This window comes from Hyperoodon ampullatus, assembly GCF_949752795.1.
Source record: "Hyperoodon ampullatus genome assembly, chromosome: 3".
Lineage (NCBI taxonomy): Eukaryota > Metazoa > Chordata > Mammalia > Artiodactyla > Ziphiidae > Hyperoodon > Hyperoodon ampullatus.
Window position 1 is genome coordinate 20,202,652 of NC_136916.1, and position 27,240 is coordinate 20,229,891.

Sequence of the window (27,240 nt, forward strand, 5' to 3'; positions counted from 1 at the left end):
TAGTATTTTGGACCAGTTTTTTAAATTGATTCTTTTCTTTACTTATACAGTGTAGTGTTTACTTTCATAGTTTTCTTTTCATCTGTTTATTTGAATGAAGAAACGTAGTAACAGTTATCTGTACTTCTAGCATAGAATGATCCAAATTTAGCAAAAATAAAAGGCTTTGTTAACAAAAGAAAATATGCAGTAATATTAAATAGTTTACTTATAAGAGAGCATCTTGTCTCCCTTTATCCCCATTCCTTCCCACTCCCCCACCCCAGAGAAAACTCCTGAAAAACTGTATACTATTACTTGGTTTTGTGCCAGTTACATCCTTTATAACTGGATTTATCTGCTTAGCTCAGCGGTTAGCTGCAAATTAGAAGTAGTTGGAATCTGCTAGAAACAGACTTGAAAGTAGTAGGAAGTGACAATTATGGTTTGAGAGGAGAGAAAAAAATAAAGATACAAGTACTTAAAATGTATATCCTTTTGGAGCTATGAGGAAGAGACCACATAGTCTTATTATATACCTGAAATATATAAATATAATAATTTAGGTTTCTTATATTCAGCCTGAGTGATCAGGAAAGGTTAAATTATGTTCTAAAATTTATTCATTAACTAAGGGTCTACTCTATACTGTGATTAGTGCTGGAGATACAGTGGTGAACAAGACAGGTTCAACTCGTATTCATGCAGCTTACAGTTTCGAGAGGAAGAAAGAGAATTCTAAGTGTAGTTGACAGGAAGAATCCCAGCATGCTTTGAAGTATATAACACGGGGAACTGATTGACTTAGTCTCGGCAGTAAGAGAAGGCTGCCTGGAACAAGGGTCATTTAATCCGAGACCTGAGAAAGGAATGAGCTAGGTGAGGGATGGATGAGGAGAGGGAACGTAGAAAGCATTTCTGATACAGGCAACAGAACCAGAGACAGGAAAGGTCATGCATCAAACTACTGAAAAAACCTGTTTCTTGGTTTCCCTGGACATTGTTTTCTAGACTAAGCTGCAGCAGGGAGGCCATGTTACTTCTTTATCCTCAGCACTGAGCACAATGCCTCACAGACAGAAGGTGATAAAATTATGTAACCTGGTATTTACAATGCCCTTTCTCATCTAGCCCCTTTTCAACTTCTTCAGTCGTCATTCTAGCCACTCTTCTTGGAAAATCCTGATCTGTAATGATTTCTTGAATACCCTTTGTTCTCTGCTTCCAAGCCTCTGCTTTCTACTCTATCTGGGATATCCTGTATTTTTCCACTGAAAAATCTCCAGTCTTGAACTCTTAGCGTAAGAGTTATCTTCTCTGAACAACCATCTTTATTTCCCTTACGTATATATAGGTGCTCTTTAATAGACTTTCGACTTAATGTCTTCATACATACAAAGAATTCGGCACATTACATTAGGCATATTGGGTCAGTGTTGGTTTGCGCCTGTACCCCTATGAAACTGTAAAAATATGGGCCCTTTAAAAGAGGACTAGATCTTTTCATTTTGAACATCTACAACATCAAGTGTAGTGTCTGATACACAGTAAGGGCTTGAAAATATTTGATGAATTAATATTGGTCATATGCAAATTTAAAATTTTATTTAAAAAATAAATAATGCACTCACAAGACTCAGAACACTGAAGTATAAAACATTGTGCTGAAAAGTATCTTTCCTATCCTTGTCTCCCCATCTACCCAATTCCTACTCCTCCCAGTAGGAAACCACTGTCTTGATTCTTGAATCCTTCCAAAGTTTCTTTTGCATGTGCAAGAACATGCAAACATTCTTATATTTACTGCTTTTTTACACAAGGGCAACTTCTTATACCTATTGTACTGAACTTTACTGTTTTCACTTAACAGTATATCTTGGAAATGTTTTCATGTCTATACATAAAGATTTCTCTTGTTCTTTTTTTTTTTTTTTTTTTTTTTTTTTTTTTTTTTGCGGTACGCGGGCCTCTCACTGTTGTGGCCTCTCCCGTTGCGGAGCACAGGCTCCAGACACACAGGCTCAGCGGCCATGGCTCACGGGCCTAGCTGCTCCGCGGCATGTGGGATCTTCCCGCACCGGGGCACGAACCCGTGTTCCCTGCATCGGCAGGCGGACTCTCAACCACTGCGCCACCAGGGAAGCCCTCTTGTTCTTTTAAAAGCTGCAGTGTTTCTTTTTATGAATGTACTGTATTTAACCATTTTGGACTTCCAGTCTTTGCCATTACAAACAACCCTGTATTTGTATAATACCTTTCCTTTCTTCTTCCTCCTCTTCATTATGTTAGCTAGTGGTTTATTCATTTTAGTTTTTCACACACACACACACACACACACACACACAAAACCCAGCCTCTAGGTTATCTATGTATTTATTCTGCTGTTTTATTGTTTTCTTACTCATTATTTTTGAATTTTATCTTTATTTTCTTCTTTTTTGGTTTCTTTAATTCATTTTGTTCCTTTTTTGGCATTTATATTATATATTGCTGTCCTCTGACCCTGGTTTTAGCTGTATCTCTTAGTTCTGACGTGTGGTGATTTCTATTTTTATTTTTTCTGGAAATTCTCCAATTTCAGTTTGTTTTTACATTGTTACCTAAGGAGATATTTGAGAGAGTTGAAATTTCCAGGTAGTGGGACTTTTTTGTTTTGTTTTCTGGCTTGGTTAATGATTCATATTTTTATTGCACTGTGATTAGAGAATACTGTGTTACTTGTGCTTTATGGAATTTTTTGAAATTTTCTTGTGGCCTATTATATAGTCAGTTTTCATGAACATTCCACAAACATTTTTGGAAAAAGGGACACCTCTCTCTTTGTGTGGCATCTCCCTCCCCTCCCCCCAAAGGACATGGATCCTAGTGAATGTCTTTATTCTTCTCTATGGCCAGGATTCCCTCCTTTATCCGTTTAGCCCCTCCAGCCTGAGCCGACTATAAAAACCAGAATGAATCATTTAATAGTTACTTGAGTGCCTATGACTGTGAGGACCCGAAGGTTTTATATGTGTGTGTATGTGGTAGAGAATTTAAGCTATCTTATCTAGTTTGTATAGTTTGGTTTAGGAAGCACTAAACTCAATAACTCTTAAGGTTTTTACAGTTCTTTTCTTTAAAAAAAGCAAAAAACAAACAAACAAAAAAAACAAGCTTTATTGGAATATAATTCACATAACCATACAGTTCACCCATTTGAAGTATACAGTTCAGTGTTTTAAGTATATTCAACTATCACAACAATAAAATTTTAAAACATTTTTGTCCCCCTAAAAGAAACCTTATATCTATTAGCAGGCAGTTCCATTCCCTCCCTGCCCACTGTCTCCCCTATCCTAAGAAACCACTAATCTACTTTCAGTCTCTATGGATTTACCTATTCTGGGTATTTCCTATAAATGAAATCATAAAATATGTGGCCTTTTGTGCCTGACTTCTTTTGCTTAGTAGGTTTTCAAGATTGATCCATATCATAGCATGTATTAAAATTTCCTTCTTTTTTAAGGCTGAATAATATTTTATTGTATAGATATATACCACATTTTGTTTACCCATTTGTCAGTTGATGGACATTTGAGTTGTTGCCACTTTTTAGCTATTATGAATATGCCGTTGTGACTCTTTGTGTACAAGTTTTTGTGTGGTCTATGTTTTCAGTTCTCTTGGGTATATACCTATGAGTGGAATTGCTGTGTTTTAGGGTAACTATGTTTAACATTTTTAGTAATCACTAAACTGTTTTTCACAGTGGCTGCATTTTACATTCCCAACAGAAATGTATGAAGGTTCCAGTTTCTCCATATCCTTAGCAACACTTGTTATGGTCCCCGTTTTGATTATAGCCATCTTAGTGTGTAGTGGAATCTTATCTCATTGTGGTTTTGATTTGCATTTCTCTAATGGCTAATTATTTTGAGCATTTTTTCATGTGATCATTGGCCATTTGTATGTCTTCTTTGGAAAATGTTCTGTTCAAATCCTTTACCTCCTTTTAAGTTGTATTATTTGTCTTTTTATTATTGTTGTATGAGTTCTTTATATATACTTTGTACCCGTCTCTTATCAGATATAATTTGCAGATGGTTTCTTTCATTCTGTGAGTTGTCTTTCACTTTCTTGGTATCATTTGCAGCACAAAAGTATTAAAAATTGATTTATTCCATCTTTACAGTTCTTAAATGTCTGATGTGAAGCACTGTTTTAACTTTCAGTTGTGTTCTTCCTTCATTAAATAAATAGTGGTTAAAAAAAGATCATAAAAGGCTGGCATTATATCTCTTAGCCTGTTAATTTGAAGGAATCCACAGAAATGAAATCTACTAGAAACCTCCTTAATTATATATTTATATATCATCCTACAGTTAATTTGTAGTATAACTGTCCACACATATAATTGAAATTTCATATAAAGTGCTTACATCTTTAAAAAAAAATTTATTGAAGTATAGTTGATTTACAATGTTAATTTCTACTGTACAGCAAAGTGACTCAGTTATACATGTATATATTCTTTTTCATGTTTTCCATTCTGGTTTATCACAGGACATTGATATTTCCCTGTGCTGTACAGTAGGGCCTTGTTGTTTATCCATCCCATATATACCAGTTGGCATCTGCTAATCCCAAGTTCCTAACCCTTCCCTCCCCCACCTGATCTCACCTTTGGCAACCACAGGTCTGTTCTCTACGTCTGTGAGCCTGTTTGTGTTTTGTTTCATAGATGTATTCATTTGTGTTGTATTTTAGATTCCACATATGATATCATATGGTATTTGTCTTTCTCTGTCTGACTTACTTCGCTTAGTATGATAATCTCTAGGTCCATCCATGTTGCTACAAATGGCCGAGTAGTATTCCACTGTATATGTGTACCACATCTTCTTTATCCATTCATCTGTCCATGGACATTTAGGTTGTTTCCATGTCTTGGCTATTGTACAAGCTGCTGTGAACATAGGGATGCATGTATCTTTTCAAATTATAGTTTTGTCTGGGTGTATGCCCAGCAGTGGGATTGCTGGATCATATGACATAAAGTGCTTACATCTTAAGTATATGTGTATATCCACACCTAGATCAAGATAGAGAACATTCCTAGCTGCTCCAGAGGTTCCCTCACCTAAGCAACCTTTCAGGTGTAAAGTCAGCCAGAATCAGGGAACGTACCTAAGCATCTCTTAGTTCCTTGTTTTGAATATAGACGGACCTGGTATTGGTTTTACTGACTTTGAAGCCATATGGATTTTGCCGTGTTTTAGCAGATGGGTGTATGTTCAGAATCTCTTTACATTAATATAAACAGAATATTCTTCAGAGGTGAGGTGCTTCACTTAAGTCTTGGACAGCTTTTCCTGATCCAGCTTTTAGGAGCATTTGCTGGAGTTTTTGTGAGAGACTTTATAATTGGACCTCCCCTTGTTAAAAAATGAGAAACTGAGTTTTGGGAAATCTGTTAGCATGTTGCACCACTTGATGGCACTGTTGAATTGGGAACGTGAATGTTGTGGAAAAAGTCATCGGAGCATTTGGTTGTCAATTTCAGAGTAAATGATCCCAATCTTTTGTTTATTATATTTTCTCTTTTTTGAATCATCATCTGCTTTGGTGTTTCCTATGAAGAAAAACCTTTGTATTCTTTAATTGAACAGTAACAGTGTTCTTTCACATTAATTTTTTTCTAGACATTTTTGAGCACAGATATAATTAATAGCTTTCAACAGTTAAATTCTTTAGATTTTAAAGAGACAGAAAAAAGCTGGACTTTTTTTTTTGAAAGCTGATTGATTATGAAATAAAAGCCTTTAAGATTCCTTTTTTTCCCCCCTCAGGAACAAAAAAAAAGTATGTTATCCTGCTTTCCTATTCTTACTTGTAGTTAGTAACTGGATGTTTACTTACTTGATGATCATTAACTGCTTGTAGGATACTTAAATGTGTGATTTAGGAGACCTTGAAAGTATAAGCAAGGTTTTATTATTATTTAAGAAAAAAACATTCTTTTTAAATGGTTCACTCATTAATTGTTTGTAAAAATAATTATCACTCTCAGAAGATTATAAAATTCAGTTTTCAAAGGAAGGGTCTAAGTTTATTTTCTAGTTCACTTTTAGAAAAGTCAAATAAAATAAAATATATATCTAGCTTAAAATTTAACACAGAAATTTGCTTTTTATGTTGATTAAAGTGTTTTATAACTTTCATGTGATTGATGTAGCATTTAGCACTCCATTCCCTTTGGGCTTGCATTTGTAGGAAGGTGGAAAAGACAGAAAAACATACTTAAATAGGGCTAACATTGAAAAAATATGTAATTTCTTATATTATTTGCATCATAGGGGATCTTATTTTGTGAAGTAAGGAATGAACATTCACAGAACTTGGAAGATTTAAGTGGGGCAGGATGACATTTAGTATCAACTATCCATTTAATTGTAAAAAGTATAGTGGAAAAAGGAATTTTAGGAATTTCTTAGTTTGAGAAGGATTTGGTGAGTTTATTAGTAGAGGATTCTGAGAAAACGGAATATCTGGCTTTACTTCCATATGACCAATTCTGAAAGAAACAAAAACTAGGATTACTAACTACTTAGAAAGGCTTAATTAAAAGAGTTAAGATCTTCTAGAGGATCCTTAAACTAATTTTTAAATTCCTGTTGAAGCTGAAAGTGCTGACCTGTGTTCTTAGTTTACTGGTGTTACTCTGCATGGATAGCACAGGCTGCTTTACTTTAAAATGGGTGGCTCTATCCACCTTTCTTTTGGGGCTGGGAAAAAGCTTTGAAGTATCAATAGATTGAGCCAATTGGAAGAATAAAAAAAATGAAGTGAAGTATAGGTGACTTGCCCAGGAAAAGAAGAAAAAAGGAAATGACATAGTTTGGTTAAAATTTTTTGCTTCTACGTGTTATAATCTCAAATTTTATTGAAAAATACATTGAAAAAGACAATCAAGTTTAATATTAATTTTGTAAACCCAGGAGCTAATTCTTAAAAAAAAATCCAGGTAGAGAACCATTTAGAAAATACAAAGAAAACATTAAAAAGTTTAAGAATAAGCCAGATGATATACTAGAAGTTTAAAAAAACCACTTGAAAACCTCAGTGAAACAAGTAATTTTTTTTGGAAAAAAATACACATTTTCAAACTTGATTCAATCAAGACAAAATTAAATAGACCAGTGATTATGGAAGAAAATGTAAAAAGTCATCAGAGTAATTTCTTTGCTGTATCATTTTTTCCAGAGCATAACTTCCCATTTCATAATATGAAGAAATAGGCAAAATCTTAACAAAAAAAAGAACAAAGATGTTAAAAGTGTGGACCAGTCTCACTTTTTAATGTCGACATAAAAATTCTAAGTAAAACACTAACAAATTGTATTTAATAGTATATTAAAAACAAACATCCAGCATGATCAAAGAGGATTGATCTTAGGAATGAAAAGCTACTTTAAACAGGAAACTTATTAATATATGTAACAGCAGTAGGGAAAATAAACTATATGATTATCCCATTGACTGCATAAAAGATATCTGATAGAGCTTCCCTGGTGGCGCAGTGGTTAAGAATCTGCCTGCCAATGCAAGGGACACGGATTCGAGCCTTGGTCCTGGAAGATCCCACATGCTGAGCAGCAGCTAAGCCCGTGTGCCACAACTACTGAGCCTGCGCTCTAGAGCCTGCCAGCCACAACTACTGAGCCCACGTGCCGCAACTACTGAAACCTGTGTGCCTAGAGCCAGTGCACCACAACAAAGAGTAGCCCCCGCTCACTGCGCCCCCTGCGCGCAGAAACAAAGACCCAACTTGGCCAAAAATAAATAAATAAATAAAGATATTTGATAAACTAGTGCTTGTTTGATAAAATATAAAACTTGATCAAATTTAATATTATTCTTATAAAAATTGGATGATACTTCATTAATATGAAGAATATTTTAGAATAAAAGCTGACAGTAAGAAATATCTATCAAGCACCTGTGAACAAGTAAGTAAACTATATATGTTAGAAGGTGATAAACTCTATTTAAAAAATAATAGTGCAGGGTAAGGGGCTGGGGGGGGTGGGATTGATTTGCAGTTTCAATGGTGTATTCAGAATGGGTCTCATGGAGGGGGTGTCATTGGAACTAAGACTTGACCTTTGTGAGGGAGTAAGTGGCGGAGATATCTGGGGAAAGCGGACTCCAGCTACTGAGAAGAGCCAGTGCTGAGGCCCTGAGGATTACTGGGGGTCCGGTGAGACTGGACAGAATAGTAGGAGATGAGGCCAGGACAGTTCATGAGGTCACAGAAGTGCTGTTTGAGAGAATTAGAACCTGAGCCTCCTGACTCCCAGTGCATTACTCCTTGTTATCCCATGACTTCAACTCTTGAGTCTTGTTTTTCTGACCTGTAGTTGTGGCAGTTGGGAGGGGTAGAACCTGGGGCATAGGTTTAAAGTCCTATATTTGTAATTGATCATGAACTGAGAAAAAAAGTATTTGTTGCTAAAGTGGATATGAAAAAGCTAATGTTCCAACTAAAATATAATAATATATTAAAATATAATATTCTAACTAAAGTTTGAAAATTTAGGAAGTAAATTTGGTATTAGCATGAATCCATCTATTATGCATGAAAATTACGTGTGCAGTTGCCCTAGGCTTTTTTTTTCCCCCACACTAGCAGACGTTAAGAAAATTATTACATATTTGTGAGAGTGTCTTACAGGATACCTCTTTTTTGTAACATCAACAAGGAGTAATGTGACCCACATGTGTGCATTTTCTGTGTGACAGGAACTTAACCTTCGATTGATAAAACTTTTAAAATAATTTAAAGAAACATTTAAAATAAAGCTTAACATTAAATGTTTTGATTCAGCTCTTTACATAATGGACTGTACTTCTCATTTCTTTAAAGAAGGGTATAATGCATTTAAAAAATTTTGAGGTACTTTTACGAGCCACCATATTCTTTTTTTTTTTTTTTTTTGCGGTACACAGGCCTCTCACTGTTGTGGCCTCTCACTGTTGTGGCCTCTCCCGTTGCGGAGCACAGGCTCCGGACGTGCAGGCTCAGCGGTCATGGCTCACGGGCCCAGCCGCTCCGCGGCATGTGGGATCTTCCTGGACTGGGGCACGAACCCGTGTCCCCTGCATCGGCAGGCGGACTCCCAACCACTGTGGCACCAGGGAAGCCCAGAGCCACCATATTCTTGACTTCTCTCAACCTCTGTAGTCTTATTTCTGAAATGGTGATTATAATGTCTACCTGATGGGGTGGTTATCAGTATCAACAAGATAAATAATGGAGATTGGATGCCTAGGACAGGGCCTGGCACCTTGGTAAGAAAAATACGTGATAAGTTTTAAAGGAAATTGTAATGGTCAAAAAGGAATACAAAGTTTTTGAGGCTCTTAGGCATGAATTTGAGCACTTTCCTCTCCTTGACTCCACCTTTCAAATTTCTGTCCATTCTTCCTTCCTTCACTATGTCCCTTCTGAGTTTTCCAGGTCTAATTCTCAGCCTTTCATGGTATGCAGAGTTTTCTCTGATGATCACACCATTTTCATGTTCTGTAGTATAGTGATATATTCAGGGGTATGTAAGACTTGTAAAATTATTTGTCTGTTCTAAATGGCTGTGGGTTGTCGTAGTTTTTGAGCTCTTGCTTTGAATTTTTCTAGTTTTTTGCTTCCTTCCTCCCTGTCAGCTCCCATTACTTGCTGCTGTCAGTGCAGCTGCTTTTATTAGTTCCTCACAGCTTCTCATCTTCAGAGTCTGGTCTGCTGAGTGTTGAATCATTGGATAATCAAGTTTTATAAAATAATGTCTGTGGCAGGAATGGAAAATAAATTTTTAGCTTGTATGTTGATTCTGATTAGTAGTGGCTGCCTGGAGTGCTGGAATTTGGAGTTACATCCAAATTTGATGAGAAAGTGCTCTGATGATGAAAGGGGACAGCAGCATGAGGAAATACAGATTTGCGTTTATTGTCCTGAGTAAGAATCGAGAAGCCCTGTGTGAGAATCTGAGTGGGTTCTATAATGGGTAGAATAAGTTAGTGTGTGGGTTTTGTGATTTTTTTTTTTTTTGACTTCTTAGATACCCTTTTGGTTATTGGTTACCCTTTTACTTTACATTGAAGTTTTGAAATAACTTATCCATGGATAAATGAAGGAAATGATTTAAAAGGGTTGTTTTATACTGTTTAAGTTATCTTTGTTTATTTACTCAGTAATTATGTGATTAAAACTTTAAGCCATGTTTTCTTTGCTTGGTATTTCATATTTTATCAAAATTGAGTACTCGATGAAAATTGCAGATGTGCAGTAAATGTACTAAATGGAAAATACCAGATTATTAATAAACTTTCACAAGGCAAATTGAATTTCCAAATACTTCATTATGATGGCAATACATAGGCATGTCTGTATGATTATTATATTAGTTTTTATAATCATTTAATGTGTGAATATATCTGAGAAAGTTTAAATTTTAAAATGAGTTTTTTCTGGTATGCCTTTCCTTTTACACATATCACATGTAACTTTTGCAGGTTGGATTTGCTACCATTTTATGCAAGATTGGTTGCTACATTGCATCCCTGCATGTCTGATGTAGCAGAGGATCTTTGTTCCATGCTGAGGGGGGATTTCAGATTTCATGTATGTATTTAAGCATTTATTTTGTTATATATATCTATATATATACACACACTTATGAGTGAGGATTCTTTAGTTTAAAAATATGATTATTTTATTGGTAAGCACATTTTGAAACTTGATAGTGGTATAACAGTTCAGAATGTATGGACTTCTAAATATTTAAAATGTAAATCTACTCAACAAAGCTTGAAATTGATAAGTGCTATTCCAATTTGGAGATGAGCTGTTGCTGCTACCTTGTTTTCCCATTGTAGGTTCTGCACTTCTTGCTTTTGTAAAGTAAAAACATTCTCCAAGGTCAAGAGAGCCAGCAGGCCTCATTGGTGTTCCCCGAAGAAACATAGGATTGGCCATGACAAGTCAGGGCACACAGTGCCTGTAGGATGCCTGCTTAGGTGTTGGGGGTCCAATGTTTGGGGCACACGAAGTTGCGTAAATGCTCTGATCTCACTGAATGCTGTCATAGACCATGTTTTTATTGATTCTTGCCTTAAGAATCCTTAGCTTGAAGAAAGATTCTTAATAGAGTGCCTATGAGTGGTTCTCCCAAACCCATGTTACCCCACCATCTTGTGGATACAGGCTTGAAAGGAGTAAAAGGATACCTTAGCGGTGACTGAAAGTGAACATTGGTAGAATTTGAAAAGACATGAAATGCAAGTGTTCATGTATGCCCATGGAAAAATTGTGTTTGTAAAATTTAGCTTTATATAGCAAGTTGCTTGGAATGCAAATAAATGTTTGCTCTGCTCAATATGCATTTCATTGCACTAGCTATACATAAATCGGTAGTATGGCTGAGCACCAGAACAGACATAATTCCTGAGGTTAGGAATCTCATGATGTAATTGGGAAGATAAGGCATAAATACTCATAAAAGCAAGAGTGAAATAAAAATTTAAACCCTAAATAAATTTGATATTATAAGGAAGTACATGCTTAATTGCCAAATTAATTGTTGGAGAGTCAGTGCCTTGAGTCCAGAGGAAGCAAAAGTCTGTGTGAGGGGTGGAGTGGTCTCTAAAGGCTTCTTGCCATGGGTGTTAATTTGTTAGTATGAGATTTGTGGGTAAGATTTTTCTGGGCCAGCTTTTTTGCTGAAGTGTGTTTCAGACTTTCATAGATAATATTAATCAAGGACAGGTTTCTATGTCTAGAGAGGTTTGGAAACACTGAGATCCAGAAAGTTAAACTGTTTTGCTTTTGTTTTATGGTAAGAATTCTCAAAGCTTTAATAGGGTAATGAACACTGTGAGCCTTCTGGAAGGGGCTGAATACACAGTCACTCACAAGACACACTGTTTACATGCTGCTAGCTCGGGGGCAGATGCGTCTGAAGTCATATTGTTGGTATTTTAATCCCATCAAACAGATACAGACAAGACACTGTTTTACTAGCAGGCAGTATGACTGCATTGTATGAGTTACATGCGTACACCCCTCCACCAAAGCCACAGTCAAGCAAAACATGAGTTGCTGGACCAAGTATAATTAGTGCTTTTGGTGAGAAACCTAAAATTAAGAAAATTCTGTTCATGTGTACTTCCCATCCCATCTTTGAAAATTGGGGTGAGAGTTGAGGGAATTGGCATTTTTGTTATTGCTGTAAGGTTTCATTACAACTAGAAGAGTATCAGGATTCCACAGTATATTTGGGAACTGCTGTTCTCAGGGGAGAGAAGAGAGGGCACTTGATGTCATCGATCACCTCTGCTTCCTCCAGGATCTAGCCTTTCCCACCCTCAAATCTGCAGACTTTGCCATTGACTTTTTATCAGGCAATAAATGTGCTCAACACTCTCCCATCCTTAAAATAAAAACAGGAAAACTTTCCTCAACTGCACCTCTCCCCTCATCCTCTTTCATTTCCTTCTTGTTTGATGTTGTAGAGTATATGTGTCTCTTGCACTTCTGACGTTTACCTTTTGTTTTACCATCATAGCGCCCTGGCAGAAACCACCAGTGTCCTCCTAATCGCCTCATCCTAGTTGATGTCCCTGCAGATTCTAAATTGCTGGACTCTCCTGCCTTTTAGGAAACTCATTCTGACTCTACCACATACTAGCATTGTAACTTTGGCCAAGTTACTTAAGTGCTCCATACCTCGATTTCCTTGCTTGTTAAGTGGGATAATTTGTATTTTAATAAATTTATTTATTGATTTATTTTTGGCTGCGTTGGGTCTTCGTAGCTGCACGTGGGCTTTCTCTAGTTGTGGCAAGTGGGGGCTACTCTTCGTTGCGGTGCGCGGGCTTCTCGTTGCGGTGGCTTCTCTTGTTGCGGAGCATGGGCTCTAGGCGCGAGGGCTTCAGTAGTTGTGGCACGCGGGCTCAGTAGTTGTGGCTTGCGGGCTCTAGAGTGCAGGCTCAGTAGTTGTGGCGCACGGGCTTAGTTGCTCTGTGGCATGTGGGATCTTCCTGGACCAGGGCTCGAACCTGTGTCCCCTGCATTGGCAGGTGGATTCTTCTTCACTGCGCCACCAGGGAAGCCCCAATTTGTATGTTCTTACTGATTAAACGAGATAATTCATATAAAGCTCATCACACAGATGTCATTATAATAATAATTACCTATTCTCTACCACCACTCTCTCCTGCTTCTCACTTATGACTACTCTCCTCAATATCCTTTGCTCTGTTTTCCAGCTGAGTTTATATGTTGGTGTTCCTTCCCCAGACTTTCTTCCTTCACCCTCCTTTATGATGGAACACAGTTTACCTGGGGTTCAGGTGGCATCTATTTCCCAGCAGTCTCACGTATATATCTCTTGCCAGAACCTCTCTCCTGGTGCTTAATAAGTTCTCATGTACTTTTAGCTAAATACATCCATAAAACTCATTTTCTTCTCAAAAATGTCTTTATCCTTCACTTTCTTATACCGGCTTCTATATTCTCCCTATAAATTTGCAATATATTTTATCTAGTCACTGAGGGAAATACATCTACTTTCGCCCCTCTGACATTCGGGAACCAAATTTGTCAAATTCTATTGATACATCTGCTAAAACACCTCCTCAAGGCTAGCGTCTCTCCTTCATTCCCAGTGCCACTGTCTTTCACTCTCTGTAGCTTGAATTAGGAGAATAGCTGTTTCACCAGGTTTCCCATCTCTGGCTTCTATCCAGCTCCAACATATTGTCACAATTGATCCTATTTGTCCCATGCTTAAGAACCTCACCTGAGAAATAACGCTGGTTAGCAAAACAGTATGAAATCTCACCTGGTAGTCAAAAGAAATTCTAGTTAAAGCAATTTGACTGGGGCTTCCCTGGTGGCGCAGCGGTTGGGAGTCCGCCTGCCGATGCGGGGGACGTGGGTTTGTGCTCTGGTCTGGGAGGATCCCGCATGGGATCCTGTGCTGGGGGCGGCTGGGCCCGTGGGCCATGGCCGCTGGGCCTGCGCATCCGGAGCCTGTGCTCCGCGGTGGGGTAGGCCACAGCAGTGAGAGGCCCGTGTACCGAAAAAATTAAAAAAAAAGCAATTTGACTAACAGGTTAGTGAAGGTAATAACAATGAGAAACCATCACATATACTTGAGATTGGAATTTGGAGAAGGAATTTGGCAGTATGTTTCAAGATCCTTAGAGGAATGCATACAGTGGACAACTCTGGGAATCTGTCCCAAGTAAACAATCCTAAGTACCCCCAAAAGCTTTATTCACATCATGAATTGTAATAGGGAAAAAAAGGAAAATAATCTAGAAGTCCAACAATGGATTAAGAAAATGGTCATATAATCACAATGCTGAAATGATATAGAACCATTAGAAAGTCTTACTTACCAAAAAGTTTTCAAATCATAAAGTGCTTTTTTTTTAACATCTTTATTGGATATAATTGCTTTACAATGGTATGTTAGTTTCTGCTGTATAACAAAGAGAATCAGCTACACATACACATATATCCCCATATCTCCTCCCTCTTGCGTCTCCCCCCCATCCTTCCTATCCCACCCTTGTAGGTGGTCAGAAAGCACTGAGCTGATCTCCCTGTGCTATGCAGCTGCTTCCCACTAGGTATCTATTTTACATTTGGTAGTGTATATATGTCCATGCCTCTCTCTCACTTCGTCCCAGCTTACCCTTCCCCCTCCCCGTGTCCTCAAGTCCATTCTCTACGAAAGTGCTATTTTTAAGGGGAAAAAGAGCAAGCTCTAAAATCTTACACATAATAAATTTATAGTTATGTTAAAATTCTTGGCAAGTAAAGACTAGAAAAAATTGTATATCAGTATGCTACCAGTGGCTGTCTTTGGATAGTGGGGTTATGGGAAATTTTTTTCCTTTCTAGTTTTCTGTGTCCTCCACATTTTTAGCAAGGCCTACTTTAATAATGGAGAAGACAACTTTTATTTAAATGTAGCCATATCACCCTCACTGATGGACATTTTTGAAATCAGTGGTCTTCTAACTTTTTTTTTTTTTTTTGCGGTACACGGGCCTGTCGCTGTGTGGCCTCTCCCGTTGCGGAGCACAGGCTCCGGACGTGCAGGCTCAGCGGCCATGGCTCACGGGCCTAGCCGCTCCGTGGCATGTGGGATCTTCCCGGACTGGGGCACGAACCCGTGTCCCCTGCATTGGCAGGCGGACTCTCAACCACTGCGCCACCAGGGAAGCCCTTCTAACTTTTTTTTTGTTTGTTTGTGGTACGTGGGCCTCTCGCTCTTGTGGCCTCTCCCATTGTGGAGCACAGGCTCCGGACGCGCAGGCTCAGAGACCATGGCTCACGGGCCCAGCCGCTCCGCCGCATGTGGAATCCTCCCAGACCGGGGCACGAACCCGTGTCCCCTGCATCGGCAGGCGGACTCTCAACCACTGCGCCACCAGGGAAGCCCCCCTTCTAACTTTTTTGATCAAGCCTCTCTGTTGGTAAAATAAGTTGACCACATACCCCAGTATAGGCATATTTATTTATAAATTATTTGCATTTGTAATTCTACCAGATAGTTTATGTATATCATAAAACATACAAAAATAACTTTAAAAGTATGAGATAAAAAACAAAAACATAAATAGATGTTTCAACATTTCTTTTTCCCCACACCCCAGTAGATCAAGAGTCTTGCCCTCCCTACTTTGGAGATCAGTGGTCCCTAGAATAAAGTAAATAAGTTTCTTTGAAGGCAAATTTACTTTTTTATAAACCCAGTGCCTACTTAGTGTTTAGAGTATAGTGGATTTTCCAAAAAATTAGTTGAATGATTGAATGTTTATGTAAAACAAAATGAGCAAATTATGGAGGACAGAAAATATAATATTTGGGTGACATTATAGAGGGGCCGGTTTGGGACAAAGGGTTCTTCCTCCAGGGGGATAATGAATGAGAGGCCTTGGAAATTCTTACTTTTGTATCTTGACATATCTGAAGAGTTTTTATTAATGTATATGAATTTAGTTATTTGAGTAATCTCAATTCCAGCTGTTATTAATAAATGAGTTGTAAGCAGCATTTTTGCTAAATTTGATTATGTAAGTAAAATCTGAGACATTATTGAACTAAAAATATATAGAAAATTTTACATTGTTAATTCATCTGTATTTACTTTTGCAGAAATGTTTGACATACCATTTGATCATAAAGAGTCAACAAATGAGATTGGAAAATATTAAATGAGGAGTCAGAATAAGTTAGTCTGTTTTTATGTCACAGTCTTTTGAAAAGCCTTCAGTTTTTTCATCTGAAAATGAGGGAGTGAGATAATTGATTTCTAATACTTCATTTAAAAATTCTATAATCTTGTCATGTTAGTTAGATTGTACCTCCTTAACCGCAATAATACTTAGGAATAATTGTGAATGATACACTATGTTATGTGTTTTTGTAAATTGTGATGCTCTGTAATACTTAAATTGTATGATCTCCACAGCACAGTTGTTCAGAGCTTGTGCATCCAGAATCACCCAGGGAGACTTTTGAAAACATGTATATGTATTTCCCAGCCCTCCTCCCTCTAAAGATTCAGCTTCAGTGTATCATTTTTGAAATGCGTCTTTATCCTTTTTCTATTTCTACATTTCTTTAACTGTAAAAGAAACACATGCTCAGTGTGGGTGATTTAGAAAATATATAAAGAAGAAAGAAAGGAGGGGGAACCTCATAATTTCATCACTTAAAGGAAACCTTGTTAATATTTTAGTATATTTTCTTTACTTTTTTTCTTCTGTAGTTTTTTATGGATGCTTTTATATTTTATGTACAATTTCCCACTTTTATTTCTCACTCAGAAGTATTTTACAGCATCATTTAAAACACTTCTTAAGCATCATTTTAAAGTTTGTATACTCTTTTGTCCTAGACATTAATTGCTTAGTATCAAGTGAAGTATAGTTATCATCATTACTGCCCCATCATCATCATCCTTATTTTTATCCTTATTTTACCAAGTGAGCCAGTAGGTTCAGGGAGTTTTATATGAATTGTCCAAGATTATATACCCCTACCCCCACCCCAAATGGCATGAAATGACCACAGGACCTCAGGTGTTGTGACTGTAGATCTTTTACTCTTTCACGTCACTGCAATATGTATATAAACATTAAGCATTTTCATTAATTTGTTCACTCAGTGAATATTGATTTTGTGTCAGTGTATTAGCGATACAGTGTACAAATGTGGATAATATTAATAATGGCTAATACTTAGTGAACTCTTCGTGGTCCCAGTCACTATTGATTGTGCTTTGTATGTATCAGTTCACTTAATTAAGACTCACAACCGTATGATACAAGTTACTTTCATTAGTTCCATTTTACAGATGAGGAAATTGAGGCACAGAGTTTAAGTAACAGTAAGTGATAAAGCTGGGAATTAAACCTAGCAGGTCTGGTCCAGAGTCTACCCTCTTAATCTAGAGTGTAGATTAAACTTGCCTCGGAGTTCACAAAATAAGATAAATTAATAAGAGGAGCTTTTTTTTTAATATATAAATTTATTTATTTATTTTTGGCTGCCTTGGATCTTTGTTGCTGCACGCGGGCTTTCTCTAGTTGTGGAGAGCAGGGTCTCCTCTTCATTGTGGTGTGCGGGCTTCTCATTGCGGTGGCTTCTCTTGTTGTGGAGCACGGGCTCTAGGCATGCGGGCTTCAGTAGTTGTGCCTCGCAAGCTCTAGAGTACAGGCTCAGTAGTTGTGGCACACGGGCTTAGCTGCTATGCGGCATGTGGGATCTTCACTGACCAGGGCTCGAACCCGTGTCCCCTGCATTGGCAGGCGGATTCTTAACCACTGCGCCACCAGGGAAGTCCCGAGAGGAGCTTTCAGTATGCAGTACTTATCAAAGACCTATTTGTGAAAACACCTTTATGAAGGCTAAATTGCAAGGCTAGAATAAATAGTCAAATTTATTCAATATTAGTTTGTTTAATAGACTAATTAAACTAGAATCTAGTCCTAGTTTTTTCTGTTTGTCTCTAATCTCAAAGCTATTTTGTATGCTTGAATGACATGATTAAAGTTCTGTAAGTTGAGTTTTTGTGATTTTATTTTTAGTTGCAGTTTTATTGATGCTTTAGATTAAATATAGTTATAGTGAGTTTCTAATTTCCTCTGATTTTTTTAAGTGAGTAAACATGGTTTTGTTCAAAAATTATCACTGAAGATCTAAAAAGTGAACACCTACCTCTGTTTGCTACAGAAAGTAGGTCCTTAAAAAGGAAGATGATAAATTCCATTAAGTGTCAGCTGTCTATGTAGAAGTTTAATACTTACGTAAAAGATTGTTACTAATTGTCCAGATGCGGGTGAGGTTTGGACTTGTTTTGAATCCCAGCACATGATAGAGCAATGGAATTCTCAAGTATGAGTTTAGAGTCTGGGGTTTTGGTACTGATCCTTGGTCAGGTCATTTGACAGCTTTGTGTTCTGCTGTTGTTTTAACTATTAAATCAGAATTATACAGCTTTTGCTCCTTATAGTGTTGTTATGTGGAACAAATAAGATAGGATAGTACTCTGAAAAAATAAGGAGCACTAAACTAGTTCAAAGCACTACCATATTACTGTTATTGTTGTTCATAGAAAAGGCTTCTAGACTACAGGTTTGGTTTTCTGGTGAAATTGTAATTCTGAGGTTAAATCCAATTACATTTATCGTGATGTGTCTGTTCACATGGTACTGTTGTAATAGGATTTTGTTATGTTCAGTATTGCTTGAAATATGTGCCTAAGTAGAGGGCTTATATTTGCAAAGGATTTGAACTTTGATATACGACTGTGACTGTTGATAAAAAATAGTGATTGTATTGGAAATTTCATTGTACTAATGAATTTACAATAAAAAATGTATATAGTTCATAATTATACTAACTGAGCCTTAATATTTTTGCTTAAGTGAGCTCTTGGTGTTTATTATTTTTAAAGCAGCATTTCCTAACGTGTATTCCTTATAATATTAATTTAACAAACTAGTCGTTGTTACCATTTCAAAATAAATTGCCAAATAAATTTGAGAAACATTGAATTAAGTTAAACAGGTTTCTTTATTTGAGAGCCTCTTAAGGCTGATGAAATGCATTGTTTCCCCAAATTATTTGACCATGAAACAGTTTTGCAAAGCATGTCCTGGCACTGGTGTTCTACAGAGCTTATTTTGCTTTAACTTAAGATAATTTGAATATAGCAAGAAATTATACCCAAATTTATTTAAAATATCTAGAGTGAATTCAGTCTTATTAAAATAACAATTCTTATCACAGATTTCAAAATGTTAATTATTTAAGCAGTGTCTCTTCTCTTAATTTGTAGGTACGAAAAAAGGACCAGATCAATATTGAAACAAAGAACAAAACTGTTCGTTTTATTGGAGAACTCACTAAGTTTAAGATGTTCACAAAAAATGATACACTGCATTGTTTGAAGGTTAGTGGTGAATCATTTGAAATATTTTTTAATAGACACATCTAAAGTTTTAATGCTTCAGTTTGTAAGTGCTGGGAAATGATGTAATTAAGAAATATTTGATTAATCTACAGGAAGACAAAAGAGGAGTAAAAAGGAACAATAAACAGATGAGCAAAATAGAACAAATAATAAGATGGTAGATACAAATACCTATAACAGTAATTACATGAAATGTAGAAGGACAAAATACATTAAGTAAAAGCCTTAAGAATATGACTTGATTAAAACAGCAACATTATATGCTGACTACAAGGAAGATACCCTTAAATATTAACACCAGGAAGCCTAAAATAAAAAGATGGGGGAAATATACCATGGAAGCACTAAAAAATAATGAATAAGTAAAAGCACCTGGTTTTATTATTATCAGACAAAGTAGGCATTATTAGAAATAAAGAAGCATAGTTCATAATGATGATGAGGTCCTTTTAATAGGAAAGTGTGTTACCTTCCTGAATCAGTATGCATCCAGTACTGTATTTTTAGAATACATAAAGCAAAAAATCGACAAGGAAAGAGAAATAAATCCACAATTACAGTGAGAGACTTGAAAACACCTTTTAGTAGCTGAAAGCATAGGCAGACAACATTAGTAAGTATATTCAGGATTGAACAACCTTAATCTAATTGACACTATACCCAACAGGATCAGAATTTATAATCTCTTCAAATGCACATGGATGATTTACCAAAATCAGCCAAAAAGAAAGTCTCAGCAAGTTCAAAAAAATTGAAATTATTCAGATTATGTTTTTTTGTCCACAATAGAATTAAGGTAGAAATTCATTAGTAACTAACTAGTTATGTGTGGTAAAGCTGATGCAGCATAGATGAAATAATTCTTCTGCATTTGGAATTGGTCATTACTTAACAATAACACATTTTTTATCAAGTTGATTTCTTTGAGATATCACTAGGTATGTCACACAAAATGGGTCTCATGGGTTCAAATACATTTGGAAAACCCTGAGTTAACAAGTTTCTTTACTGCATGATTTCTTAAGAGTATTTAAAATATTAATAATCATTGTAAATATTCAAGGGGTTAAGTCTCCTAAACCTACTTGGAGCATCTCAGGAGACTACAAAGTACATTAGGGGAACTTTGGACAGCATTTTAAGAGAGGTTGTGAAAGTTTTTTCAACGTTGTCATTGAAAGGAATCATGCCATGACCAACTTAGACATATTAGTATATTTCTTTGTATTAATTACTGATATATATAGGAAGAATATACATTTATTTGACACAGGTTCATTTCTGTACATTTGTTTTAAGGAAATAATCATAAACGTGCACAAATTTATCTGCAAGAGTGTTTGTCACACCATTGTTTACAGTAGCAAAAAATTGTAAACAATTTGGATGTCCCATAAATAAAAATCAGTTAAGTTTTAGTATAGTTCATATTATAAGTACTATGCACCCTTTAAATCATGCCATAGAAGGATAATAAAGACGTGGAAAAATACTCATGTTAGCCCAAAGAAACCAAATTATTAAATGATATGTGTAAATCTTTTTTGGCTTAGAAAATGTGCACAGAAAAATATTGGAGGGATAAATAGTAAAATGTGGCAATGTGTTTGTAAATTTCATACAGTAAGGCTTTTGTTGTCAGAAGTTTAAAGGTAAGTGTCATATAAACCAAAACCAAAAAGCTATTTAGAAAATGTTAGCTATGTATGTGGCATTTGCTTAAATACATAGCATCTCCTGATAAATATAAAATGGGCTTTGATAAATTAGTTTTCATATATCTATCTAAAAGGAATGACATTAAATATCCTGAAGTTTTTAGATAAAATTTTATGGCCTAACACAAAGATACCCAGTGATGAAGCTTGGCATCTAAAGTAGACTAGGGTTTTTTTTTTTAATTGAATTATAGTTGATTTACAATGTTGTGTTTAGCTTTTCTTCTTTTTACAGTGACATTTTAAAACTTGTTGCACACATTAGGTATATAATGTTTTCTTTCTCTAATAGGATTGAAATGTTGTCTTTGTGGTTTTTCATCATTATTATTTTTACAGATGCTTCTATCAGACTTTTCCCATCACCATATTGAAATGGCATGTACCCTACTAGAAACATGTGGAAGATTTCTTTTCAGATCTCCAGAATCTCACCTGAGGACCAGTGTACTTTTGGTAAGGGCTTGAGGATCCTAGCAAGAGGTTGAGGTTTTTGATTTACTCCAGGGGTTAAAATTTTTGACGAGTTCCTTTTATCTTGCTCTGCCATTTGAACACTTCTACCTGAACTAGAACTCCAGCCGTTCCTGGAGAGCTGTAGGAATTTTTCTCATTTGACTGCCAGTGAGTTCACACTATTGTGAAGGGGGACTAAATTCAGCCCCAGGTAACTTTTTACAAATGATGCAGAGGAGCAGGTACTCTAAATACTCTTGTGTTAGAGCCCTCTTTGTGGATGTTCTTGGTACATCTTTACTGTGCCATAAATTATAAAGCTTAAATTTTTTAAATTGGAAAACATAAAACATAAGCTTGAAAAATTAACTTGGGGGAGAAGATATTTCTTAAGCTAATTAGGATGCCAGCATGGCCATCAAGTTTATTAAGCAATTAAGTTAGTATGCTTATTGGTAATACCCATGCATTCGATTGCAGCCTTTGCAGGGGAGAGAGTATGGTGGGGGAGGGTGTCAGTGTTAGCCCTGGTTTAGGACTCCCCGGGAATAGACTGTCATTACATCAGTGTTGCTTTTACGGACGTGTTGATTGTGTCTTGCCCTCTAGGTGTGTTATTTTTTTAGAATCTAATTGTAAGCTTGAATACTTCTCTGGCAATATTTAAAATGAAAAAAAAAAGGGAATTTATTTCTAATAAACAAAAATATTAATATGAAGGCCATCACATGGACTTTATTTCCACATTCTCTCTAGGCTTATTCATATAATAGTCATTCCAAGTTCAAATTTTTATTGCAACACAGAAAAAATTCTTCCTCCTCTTTGGCTCAAGCTGGTAGGGTTAAATGAGACACTGCATATGAAAATGTAATAGAGATGCCAAGAAAGCTTAGGTTTTAAAAATGTCTATATTTTATCTGTAATATTGAACCCTCTATGTTTACTTTTTGCTAAGGAAAGTTTACTAGTTGTGGTGGTGTGGATACTTATCCCACTGCTGGAAACCAGAGTTCTTCCTGCCCGACTGGTTTTCTTCACTCAGTGGATCTTTCCCCCTCTTGTAGCGAAAGCAGCTAGCCTTTTATCATTGATTGTCTTGCTTTCTGGATAGGAGCCTTGTTTATCATATAACGCTTTTGGGGCTTCTCCTATGTGTTAGGCACTGAGCTCAGTTCTGCAGGGATGTTATGGCTGGTTGGGGGTGGTTAGTACAAAGAAATGAAACATAGTTGCCATCCTCAAAGTGGTCCATATCTAGTGCTAATTCCAGTGTAGTGTTTTAAGTGCTTTAACAGAGAGAGGTATGCAGAGGGTTTTATGGGCTCATGGAGGGAGTACTTAAGCCAGACTGAATGAGTCAGGAGAGATCTTCCCTAACAACTTCCCAGTGTTTATTGAGTGTTTATTGAGTCTGACTCTTCTGTCAGACGCTTGGGATATAAAAGTGAAAAAGATAGTTCCTGCCCTCATGGAATTTGCAGTCTAATAACTCAGACAGATGGACAGTTGGAACACAGGGAGGGGGATGCAATATAATACTGTGGGTCAGCATAGGGTATTATGTGTATAGATAGAAGAGGTGCTTAATCTAGTCTTGGTATGTCAGGAAAGGTTTCCTGGAAAAAATGGTGTTTATTTTAGAGACTCACCTGAGTCTCAAAGGCAGAGAAGAGAGATACACTGAGTCAAGAGGCTGCAGGTAACACTGGAGACGTAGGCACAGCCCCGAGTGTGACCACTGTGCTAAGGAACGAGGGATTTCCCCCAGTGGTAGAGAGTAGCTATTGAAGGATGTTAAGCAGGTAGGATAGGTATGATCAGATTTATGGTTTTAGAAAGGTCGGTGTGGAGGAGATAACTGAGGTGGCTGAGGCCAGAGGTAGACAGAACTGTGAAATGGCTGTTTTCAAAACCTACGGGGAAAACAATGAAGAAATGGTAAGGATGGGGGGGTGGGGAATAAAAACTGGCTGTATGAAGAATTTTAGGAAGCAGAACTGATGAGATGTGATGGTGAGATACCAGGGGCGAGGAAGGGAAAGGGCCCTAAGATAAGACCCCGGATTCCAGCATGAGCATCTGAGTGGGTGATGGTGCCAGTCAGAGAGATGAGGGAGGAGGAGGAGAGTTTGGTCTGAAGCACGAATGCTTGCGGGATGATCTAAGATGTACCCATATTTGTTTGGGAACACACATAACCTTTTAACTGGTTTGCATTTAAAATTATTCTTGGCTGATGTTAAAAGTAGTTTGGTGTGGGGACTTCCCGGGCGGTCCAGTGCTTAAGACTTCTCCTTCCAATGCAGGGGGTGTGGGTTCCATCCCTGGTGGGGGAGCTAAGATCCCACATGCCTCGAGGCCAAAAACAACCAAAACATAAAACAGAAGCAATATTATAACAAATTCAATAAAGACTTTAAAATTGGTCCACATCAAAAAAGAAAAAAGAAAGTAGTTTGGTGTGTGTGTTGGGGGAGAAGGTTCTAAAGTGGTCTACATAACAAACAGGTTGAAACTAGTCTTGATTTAAAACTGTTATGTATGTACAAATGAAAAGTTAAGTGTTGCATCATGTTTTGTTCAAAGAACTTACAGGGTGAGGTCATTATCTCTAGCCCTGTTAATCATGGAACTGTTCTCTCTGTTGGAAGAGTCAACATTTTTTTTTTTTTTTTTGCGGTATGCGGGCCTCTCACTGTTGGGGCCCCTCCCGTTGCGGAGCACAGGCTCCAGACTCACAGGCTTAGCAGCCATGGCTCACGGGCCCAGCCGCTCCGCGGCATGTGGGATCCTCCTGGACCCGGGCACAAACCCGTGTCCCCTGCATCGGCAGGCGGACTCTCAACCACTGTGCCACCAGGGAAGCCCTGGAAGAGTCAACATTTAATAAGCATTCACAAATTATAAAATAGAGGTCAGGAGAGGAGCTAGGCTACAACCTGTATACTTTAGCAGATTCATAGACAAGAGAAACAATTGTGAAACTTGGTATACCCATAAATGAACTTATGAAAGAGCAGAATTTCCCCCAGTATACGATGGTTTTACGTGTATAGAAAGGCAGACCATGGGAAAGATTTGAATGTGTTTTAAAAAGTTCATTCATTACTTTGTATATTAGTAAACATTAATTCCAAGCCTCCCATGTGCTAGGCCAGGCACTGTTTTAGGTGCTGGGTTTACATCAGTGAACATGCTGCAGCCCCTGCCCTCCCTGAGCTTGCAGACACAGCCTTCTTTCCAAAGCTTGAAGTCTTGCCTCCACCCGCCACCACCTGCCACCCCGGTCCAGACACCTGCTTGAAGCTCGTCAGTGCTTTCCCTCTACAGGCTTCAAATTCAGCATTGTTACTATGGTCTGCAGAATCTGGTCTCACCGAGCCTCTCCTCACTCCTTAGAACTGATCTCACGCCATTCCATGCTGGCACCATGCTGGCCTTCATGTAGTTCCTGTAACAGATCCTTCTCTCCTCATTGCCTCTCGTCTTGCTGTTGCTTCTGCCTCAGGTGCTCTCTCTGTGTCTCTTCTCAACCTTTTGTCGTCCTTCAGAGCACAACTCAAATGTCACTTTTGCAGAGAGGCCGTCCCTAACCCACCCCGACTAGAGTGGGCTCTCATTACTCTCCATCTTAGGGCCTTGTTATTTTCCTTCATAACACTATTCACAATTAGTATTTAAAAGGTTGTTAGTTTATTTGTTGGCTTGTTTATTCTGTCTTCCTGCGCCAGACTCTTAGGCTTCATGAAGGTAGGAGCCATGTCCGCCTTGTTCACTGGTGACTTCCAGTACCTAGCGTAGTGCCTGGCACATAGTAAGTGCCAAGTAAAATGTTAAATGGCTGAATAAATTCAGTAATCTTAACACTTAGTGTGGTGCTCTTTTAAGAACTAGGAGTACTGTTTGAAGACCTTCAAACAGTATCAGTCTGTGGTTCTCAACTGGCATCTGGTGGGTACAGGTGAAGGTTGCTGCAAAACATCCTACAGTGCACAGAACACCCTCCCCCGACACACCCCGACAAAGAACTATCCAGTCCAAAACGTCTGTAGTGCTGAGGTTGAGGATCCTGAAGTAGATGATGATTGACTGCTTTTAATCACCTCCTGGAGCTGATGCTGAGGGCTCTGGACAAGTTGTGACACTGGGGGCTTTTAGTTTTCTTGTCTATAGAGACACGTCAGATTTACCTGGTACAACATTGGATGGCACAAGCTCTCAGAATAAGGTTATTCTCAGCTGTTGTGTGTGGAACAGCCAGAGGCATTCACCCGTTTATTTATATTGTTGGTCCTTAATTTCAGTCACTCGTATATAAGCCTTGTTTTACGTAGGGTTCATATAGTTTGGCAGAGTTATAAGTCAAGTTATGTTTCTAGCAGAGTTCTCTGAGTATTTTATTGGACAAGGCCTAAGACCAAGCAGTTATGGACTAATTTGTTCTAAAAACATGATTAGTGATATAACAATTAGTATGCTTGCATACTCTTAGAAATACCTAGTAATTGTTTTTTCCCTTTTCTAGCCCTTTATCTTGAAATCTTATCACTGAGAGTAGAACTTTAGTTAGGAAGAAAGAAACCTTAGAATGAAAGTATTTTGACTAGACTTTTTATTTTAGGAACAAATGATGAGAAAGAAACAAGCGATGCATCTCGATGCAAGATATGTCACAATGGTGGAGAATGCATATTACTACTGCAACCCACCTCCAGCTGAAAAAACAGTGAAAAAGAAACGTCCTCCTCTCCAGGAATATGTCCGGAAACTTTTGTACAAGGATCTCTCCAAGGTTACCACTGAGAAGGTAAATCTTAATGAAATCATGGAACAGTAGTCAACTTGAGATTTGTGGTAGTGCTAAGCTTATATAACATTCAACCAAATTAATTCTTTTTCATCCTGATGATAATAGTACTGATTGCAGTGCACTTTCCTTCTAGCCCTGCACCAAATTGTTTTAGGTCAAGGACATATATTTCAGTTTTCCTAGATCAGCTTGTTTATCAGTTGCTTCAGTGCCCCACAAAGTATAGATAGGAAATGTAAGTAGTTTGCATTATTCACATTTTTTGAATGGAGAAATTGAAGCAGAATTGTTAAAGTCCCAGCAGTGGAGTTTAGGAGAGGTAGGATTAGATCCCAAGTTCCATTATGATTGATTCCATACAAGTCATCACAAGAAGGAATTCATACGATGATACATAATGTATGGGACATATGTTTTATTTTCCTTTTATGATAGTAACTTCTTATTCTAATTAAAATGGTAATTCTTCTAAATTTGATGTTGCTGCTGTATGTACATTTGAAACTATTACTTTGTCTCTGATGTTCTGTAATGAATTTGCCTTTAAATATTTTGCTTTCAGTACAGGGGTTCTTAACCTTAAGTAGGCTTTAAGAGGCCCGTGATCCTCTGGAACTTAATGATATTGAATCTCTGGGCCTGTCTGTATTTTTCCGGAAGAGGGTCTGTAGCTTTCTTTAGATTCTCAGCAGGGGTCAATTTCCAGAAAAGGTTAAGAACCACCGACCTGTTACCTTAATTATTG

General features: G+C 37.4%; 1 protein-coding gene across 1 annotated transcript in view; it reads left to right on the plus strand.

Moving 5' to 3' along the window:
* Positions 1-27,240, plus strand: part of UPF2 (UPF2 regulator of nonsense mediated mRNA decay) — a gene marked incomplete at its 3' end in the record, with an annotated part of 88,385 nt that overhangs the window by 32,566 nt on the left and 28,579 nt on the right. Inside the window, exons 8-11 of the mRNA XM_079701206.1 lie at positions 10,525-10,633; positions 19,374-19,487; positions 21,566-21,682; positions 26,307-26,492. Coding sequence (XP_079557332.1) covers positions 10,525-10,633; positions 19,374-19,487; positions 21,566-21,682; positions 26,307-26,492 — 526 coding nt within the window. The remainder of the gene's footprint in view (positions 1-10,524; positions 10,634-19,373; positions 19,488-21,565; positions 21,683-26,306; positions 26,493-27,240) is intronic.